The sequence below is a fragment of the Helianthus annuus genome, chromosome 2 (genome assembly GCF_002127325.2).
Source record: "Helianthus annuus cultivar XRQ/B chromosome 2, HanXRQr2.0-SUNRISE, whole genome shotgun sequence".
Classification (NCBI taxonomy): Eukaryota; Viridiplantae; Streptophyta; class Magnoliopsida; order Asterales; family Asteraceae; genus Helianthus; species Helianthus annuus.
Window position 1 is genome coordinate 85,132,026 of NC_035434.2, and position 8,416 is coordinate 85,140,441.

Genomic DNA, 8,416 nt, shown 5'->3' on the forward strand with positions numbered 1-8,416 from the left:
ATTTAATATACAAAACCTGGGCAATATATATTACAATTGTCGGATCGATGAACCGGCGGAAGGCCCATGGATTTTAATAAGGAAGTAAAATGGACTTTCTAAAATTTATATGGATGTTTTCAAATTAACACCTAATCAGAAAGTTTTCCTTGAAATAAAATTTGTAGTAAGCAAATACGTGAACTCACCTTCCTTTGTGTTGACACTTGATTTTTAACGTGTTCTACAGGTACTTGAGTTCGGCTTCGGGAAATCATGGCGTATCTTGTGTATGATGATGCATGTCGTTTCGTTTAAATATGTTGGACAACTTTTTAAACTTTCTAGGACGTTTGTAATAAGATCCGCGAGGATCAAAACTACTTAACTTATGTGGTTGTGTCGTGACTTTAAAATGTAATGTTTAATATTTATGTTTTAAAATATGTCAAAATGTCCAACAAAAGAGTGCATCGTCTGACAAGGTATAAATGGGCACCAACTTCCGTCACCACTACGCTTTATATTCCGTTGTGACGTTTTTAGGGTGTGACAAAACGTGTGGATGATCATGATAAAAAAATGACATCAATGGCTCAAACGAACTTAATTAATATGAATCGGTCACTAGGAGGCAGGTCTGAGAATGGGAAATATAAACATTCGCTTCAAATGTGGATTGACCAACCAGCGATACACAAAAACCTTAACAACTCACGTGAATGCATGCATTATACATAAGTGTATCTAGAAGCTCCAGTAGAGCAACCACAAATTAAGGTGGCAAATGTCTGATATACAACAACACAATTAACACAATCACAAAACATAAGAAATATTTTTATCAGTTGTAGTTGTCTTGGGGTAGAGACACTATTGATACTATTTCATGTGTTAATAGCATATTAAATGCTCTGGTAGAGCATCGACATTTTACCCGCTAATATCAAATGTTATAATTCATAATGCATCATATTCTATTGTATTTTGAAGAAATTTATTAAGTTTCAACTATGTTTGGACAAAAAGTAATCACCTTGGAATGGTGTCAAAGAAAAATGATACCAAATATCCACAATATATAATATAGCAAATATGGCCAGAAGAGCATATTAGAAGTTACTAGAATGATACTATATATCCATAATATTTCATTAAATCAAATACGATGAGTAACCAGAAATTACTAGAAAATTTATATGTTTACCGCATGACATGACTAAATAGGTCATCAACATAGAATCATGATATACCAAATAATCAAAAGTGCTAACTAGCACTACTAAGTAATCTAACAGTCTTCCTACCAAAACACTTATTATGTATGCAATGAATTTTCTTAGCGAATCAATCTTTATGCCATCCAAAAAGAAATATTCATTGGTCTTAAGTGATGCATCCATATTTTGGCATGCTTTTAAGTGTATATGGTTGAAAAGGGATTTTGCCCCATAGTATAAAACGTTGATCTTTGACATTGTTTAATGTTGAACTTTCAAACAATTGGACATACCATTGTTGAGCACAACATGAAATATAGTAAGAGGCATATGTAGTCGAGATAAATTTTCATTTTTACCGACTATCTAATCAGTTCAACACCAACTCTTAATCATAAATACTCCCCACACACAACAACTGGTCTCTAGAAGCGAACCAAAAGTTATTTTGCTTATGCAATATATGTAAGTACCAAAATGGAAATGTTTACAATATCTATACTGACTATCCATTTAACAAACCAATAACAAACCAATATTCCCAGTCTTACGTGGAGACAAGATAAGGAAAATAAAAGATTGTCGATACAACTAAACACTGAATGCATCATATTAAATCTCGACCCCTGAAGTGGTCAATGTAAATTTGAAGCCCAAAAGGGCATGACTTTGCAAATAATACCAGATGCATTCACAAACACAAATAGATTGAAAAAAGTCACGTATTCCGGCACTAAATTCACCTGCTCAAAATAAAGTAATCACAAAATGATTATCGTATCAAGAAAATGTGGGAGGTAAATCGGTTCCAAAAGATAAAACCCAAAAATACGAAAAGAGAAGAGTAACACACTTGGTGTAATCAGAAGAGGTTGTATAGGATACCACAAAAGTGGTAGAATACAAAACCCCATAAGTGGTTGTATACAAAACCCAAGAAAGGGCTGCATACGAAAACCTTAAAAGTGGTTATTGTTAAAATCCTAGAAGAGATAGCGAAATTTTGATATAGGATAATGGAGTTCCAAAGGAGACTCAGTTACCAAACGACTATGAGATCTCATTGATTTATGTACAAATAAGTACAATATGAAACAACAATGAAACACGTGTAAAATGATATATTTGAATATGCTATAGCAATAGATGTAATCCATGAAAAAGATGACATATATAGAAACTGTACAAGAGTGTACGCACAGAAATAGCCAAAATGCCTAGATGACTTAAATGCCAATTAAATTCTCTCGACAAACTAAAAAACCCATAGAAAAATTGATCAGAAAATTAAATAAAAATCTATCTTCCTCGTAATTTTTCAAAATTCAATGCCACTAAGTAGCGAAAGAAAAATGATACATTCATTTATGCCATTTTCATTTCAATAATCAATTAAAGTTCTTTTTGACCGAACGCAAATTCATTTTGTCACAAAGTTATATAAGATTATAAGCATTAAATTATTATATGGTTTTAAAGTAAAGTTTGTTTTTATGTGTTACAACTTACAACTTACAACTTGAGTTATACTTACCATTTCATAGAAAATAAACACTTAACTACCAAAAATACAATAAAAACACTACATTTTCACATCATCATACTTGCCATTTTATTGCAAACTAACCATTGTTTTGTGAAATAAAATAAAACATATATTTTGTGAAATGCAACTATAGATGGAGAAACAAAGATATGCGCGAAAACAATTGTGTTATGTATGACACCTAAAGCATTATGTATTAGTGTCTATGCGGTTACCGCATGCATAGGGGCCGTTCAGGATCAATTTTAAGTAATGAACCGCGAAAGCAACATAGACACTTGTACCTTTTGCTTTAATAATGATACATAAGTTGGTTATGTTACCGGTTACTCCACTCTCTTTCTAACTCCATTTATACAAATTATAGATAGTTAGCTATAAAAAGTCAAAAGTCAAAACTGAACTAAGAACAACATAGGAGTTCAACAACTTGGACTCAAAATTTCATACCCTGTTATATAAATTTTTAAATTAAAAAAAAAAACAATTTCAGTAAGCCAACAAATTGGACCAAATCTTCCACATGAATCATCATAATCTCATAAAAAAAATCAACTAATTTCATTTTCATCTACTTGTTCAGCAAGATTCATCAGAACTTTAAGAACTAAATTATCATAATCCCATGAAAAAAATAAAAATAAATAAAAAACCTCTGCTTTACAATTCCACATAACCTTTCAAAATACCAAACTTCCAACTTCAATTGATGCTAAATCAAACAATCAAACACAAAACCAAGACAATAAACCAATATTCAACAACTTAAAACACACACAAAAACCCCAAGAAATCAAACAAATACTCAAAACACCCATATGAAACAAAAACTTTAAAGATCAACTTACAAAGCATTAGCATGTTGAATATCAGCCTTAATAACCTTCAAAGAATCTTCATAAGAAGACCTGCCAAGTGGGTAATACATCATTTCCATCTTCTGCAACTTCTTCAGCTTTTTTGGTGAAAAAGATTTGAACTTTATGTTCTTTCTTTGATTCTTGAAACAAAGTTAATATCATGCATATTTATAACATAAACAAAGTTAAAACAAAAAAAAACATCAATTTCAGAGGAACTTCAAACCCAAATTCTATGTCAGGTTAACAAAAAAAAACTAACAAACAAAACCTTACCAGTAATGTCTAATAGATCTAGGATATCAGATTTCAAGTAAACCCTTAAATTAGAGTTCGGGCGGTTGTCCTTGCAGCTCTGTTACCGTCATCGGATGGTGGTGATTCGCCTGAATCCCCTTCAACTATCTCCTCTCTCTCTCTCTCTCTCTCTCTCTCTCTCTCTCTCTCAATGGGTTTTGGAATTTGTTTTGTAGATCTGGTTTGGGAAACAAATGAATTTTAACATAGGAAGAAGTAGTGTATAAACATTAACATAGGAAGAAGTGGTGTATAATTCAGGAAAAATCAAAAAAATCTCTAAAACAGTGCCTAAAACATGCCCTAAAACACATTTTAGCAGTAAACAACATGAATTAGTAACAACATGAACAGCAAAATCGGTTCACTAAAACATTAACATAAAACGAAATTTAAGTTCAAAGGGGAATTTGACATACCTGATCTCTTGAAACAACCGCAAACCTTTCTTCAATCAATAACACCCTGTACAAAAATTCAGTTAAGAAACAACAAAAAAGTAAAAAGTAAACAAAATTTAACAAAAGAAAAAATAATACCGGAAGAACAACGCAGATGCATAACGGAGAGGGAAGGAGAAATGGTTTGGCTTTAAAGACTTCATCGGAGGATGAGGGCAAAGAAGAGGAACACAATTTCAAACCTCAATCCGTGTGAATGATGATCTACACCGTCCGATTAACTTACAAATTCAAACACAGCCATAGGATCTGTGTTTCTTCAATAAACTTGGACTTTTATGCGAAGATGGGACTGAAAAACTGTCTTCGTTGAACAACAGGTAGACAGTAGGTTCGATTGTCAACTTTTGAATCCAAACTCGAAAGGGTATTCATCTGTATGATGCAGAGAAGGAAAGAAGGAGAGAAGAAGAAGACGGCGAGGAAAGGGAAAGAATTGGGGATTAGGAATTTGGATGGTTGCTTTGACTTGCAGAAGAGGGAGAACAATTTCTCTGTCATCATTAATGGGGTTTGACATTTAGCAAATTTATTAAATTATTAAATTATATTAACAAATGACCGGAAGAAGGAGAAGAAGACACGTGGACAAAATGAAGGAGGGAGTGACAAGTAGGAAAGAGATAAGGGAGGAGGGCTGTGGGAGTGACACCTAGGATTTTTGAGCTTTGATTTATTATAATAGGAAGATGTATATGTCAGATTTATGTAATGCTTGAATCAGTTTTCTCTCTATTTCTCTCTTGTTTTATCACATGAAGTTTATTATAGCACAAACATTAATATTTATGTGCATGTATGTGCGTACGTTGGTGCGCACACAGGGTTGATGTAAATGTTCACAACTTTACTTGGTCTCCACTTGACACGGTGGACGTGTGAGTGAGATGGTCAGTTAATGGCGATCTACAATCAACTTGGCAGTTACTGTCACATTCTAGTAGTTACTCCTTACGATCTGGGTCACATAATGGCCAGTTACTCTACAGCCATGAACAGTCACTCCACGTCATCGCCTGGATTACACTATAAATACCGGGCAATCATGAAAGGATTGTTTTGCGCTCTATCAGCTTGCAGTTACTGGCACTCTCACCCTTTATTATTTCATATGTATTCTTATTATCACGTTGGAGGTTGATCAGATGCAAAAGTCCCTTCTTGATATGACAATGCTAACGTTGTTTTGTTTGTTTTGAAGTAATATAGCTAGCCTAAGGTGTTCAAAGCATCAAACCCGAAAACCATCTACCAGGAATACAGTTGTCACAACGTGAAACCTGAAGAATGCAACTAAATCATTCTTTTTCATGCATTTGATCTTAATTATCTGGAAGTCTAGAAAATAAGATTGTTTCCATAAATAGGAAAGTAGTTTCTTTTTTGTTTGAAGAAAGTTGGTTTCACATGTATGGATGGATAAGGATAAATTATTATTAGTGATGTTCATAATTAATGCGTAACGTGATTACGGTAGGGATCATGTTGTATATGTTTACTTAGTGGACATAGTATAAGCACTCCAATGTCTAGTTCTAGAAGCATTAATGAGCAGACAGCTGTTGAAAACATCTTGATAATATTTCTGGCATGGCATGTGTACTGGGATTGTCAAAGTGAAATTATCACCCTCGGTTGAACTGTAGGATACGATAATTATGGAAGGTAGAAATAAACTGATCAACGGTATATTTCATCTAAGTGAATGTGTGATGATACACTAATGACCATGGGTATTCTTAACTGAGCAACGAGAATTACTATCTCATTTTTCTAAGCCCTGAAAATGCAACTTGAATGGATTCAAATGAGGTAGCTGTCTAAGTATCCTACTACCTCAAAGAATGATAAGTTGTTTATCCCTGTTCTAAAATACCCTGACGTCCAACATTCCGGCCATCTAGATATCCTCTCGCTCTGTGAGACAAATCAAGATGGTAACTTGAAGTGCCGGCCGAACTAGTGAAATTTACCATGAGACCGATCAAATCACTTGAAATGCTAAATATCCACTTGTCCGTCCTTTATAAAGATTAGGGTCTGAGTATAGTTGATATGTATCCTGAGTGGTAGACCGTACCAAAATCTCCACTCTATGAAGAAACCACTAACATGGTCCATTTTCGGGCTATGTATTCAACACATGTTAGAGATGTTGGTTAGCTTACTTTTGCACTTAAATAACACGAACCCAGAGAAACTCTATTTCTCAAAATACTTTCTAATTCATGTATGCTCCTACCATTCACTGAAAGATGTCACAAGATGTTATTTCTTGCTCACAACATGACTCAAGCTTCTTCTACCACCGCTGCATAGCTACCATAGAAGGTCATAGTTCCTACATTTCCTCTCTTGCCATTGGAGGACAGTTTCTATACACAGGCTCTTCCGACAACGAAATTCGCCTTTATAACCGCACTGAGATAACATCCGATGTTGATCAACAAAGTTTAGCTGATAATATGGTAATAACAGGAAACGGGGCCGTAAAATCTATTGTGGTTTCTGCTGACAAATTGTTCACTGCCCATCAGGATCACAAAATCCGTGTGTGGAAAATCAATACTCAACAAACACAACAAAACAAGCTAGCACATTTAGCCACACTCCCAACACTTGGCGATCGTGCCCTTAAGATTCTAATACCAAAACACTATGTACAAGTGCGGCGTCACAAGAAATCGACTTGGGTCCATCATCTTGATACAGTATCAGCTTTAGCCTTGTCCAATGATGGATCGCTTTTATACTCAGTCTCATGGGACAAAACACTAAAAATTTGGCAGACAGCTGATTTCAAATGCTTAGAGTCGGTTGCTAGTGCACATGACGATTCAATAAACGCGCTAGTGTTATCGAGCAATGGAGAAGTATATACTGGATCAACTGATAGAAAAATCAAGATTTGGAGGAAGACTTTAGAAGGAGAGGACCACATTCTTGTTGCTACCTTGGAGAAACATAAATCTGGAGTAAATGCACTAGCACTAAGCGCCGATGAAAACACATTATACTCGGGTGGCAGTGATCGTTGGATTGTGGTTTGGGAGAAGAATATGGATGGCAATATGGTGGCAGTGGATTCTCTAAAGGGGCACAATAAGTCTATATTGTGCTTGAGTGTGGTATCAGATTTGGTGTGCAGTGGCTCAGCTGATGAAACAATAAGAATTTGGAGAGGTATTGAGAAATGCTACTTTTGCTTGGCTATATTGGAGGGCCATAGAGGCCCTGTCAAGTGTTTGACATTGGTAAAGGATGATGATGAGCCATCTGATAATTCTTATTTAATTTACAGTGGTGGTTTGGATTGTGACATCAAAGTATGGCAGATTTTCATCCCTTCAACCTAGGCACCTTCCTTATCTCATATAAGTTTTCAGTTGTTATGATAATGCTGCCCTCGTATAGTTTTAATTAGTCTGATTTGTATCCTATAAGTTGTTTGGGATAAACCGCTTGTTATTGTTATTGTATTTGCTAATTCTTATGTAACCAAATGAATTAATTATGTCTCTTATCGTATTTGAACCATGAGTTTATATTCTTTCAGAATACTTTTGGCAGTTTTAGCCAAGATTTTTTTTTTTTTTTTTTTTTGTCTCTGGAAAGATTAGCAAAACGCACACCTGCAGCAAGAAGTGTGTTGATACAACAAACACAGGACCAAGGATGGTAGCTGAGCTGGTTAGGCAAAAGGGCTGAAGGGTTCAGTTTTGCCTAACGCATGTCGCGGGGTCCCTCCACGTTTGCAAAACGTGGAAGGAGGTTCACTAGTATGTAATTGTTATTTACTTTGAAGTTCCTTCTTCGAGGCAAGCTCGAATCCAGAAAAGAAAGCAAATAGAATGAGTGTGTGTTGAATGTGATGAAGAGTAACTTGGAAGTGATCAAGTACTCTTTGAATGACCAGAGATTAAGGAATCTCTGTGTTTCGGAATGTCCCAGAAGTGAACATGAGCTGTCTTCTTATAGGGGAAGACATCTCCTGAAATGGCATATACAAGACTAGCGAAACCTGTTTGCAATGGAGGGTTTCCCCTTTTGGGG

The 8,416-nt window shown here is 35.1% G+C and overlaps 1 protein-coding gene across 1 annotated transcript; it reads left to right on the forward strand.

Moving 5' to 3' along the window:
* Positions 1-6,536: 6,536 nt before the first annotated feature.
* Positions 6,537-7,812, forward strand: LOC110904645 (protein JINGUBANG). Its single transcript, XM_022150488.2, has one exon. It carries the CDS (start codon positions 6,619-6,621, stop codon positions 7,717-7,719), a length of 1,101 nt encoding a protein of 366 aa, XP_022006180.1. The 5' UTR covers positions 6,537-6,618; the 3' UTR covers positions 7,720-7,812.
* Positions 7,813-8,416: the final 604 nt, after the last annotated feature.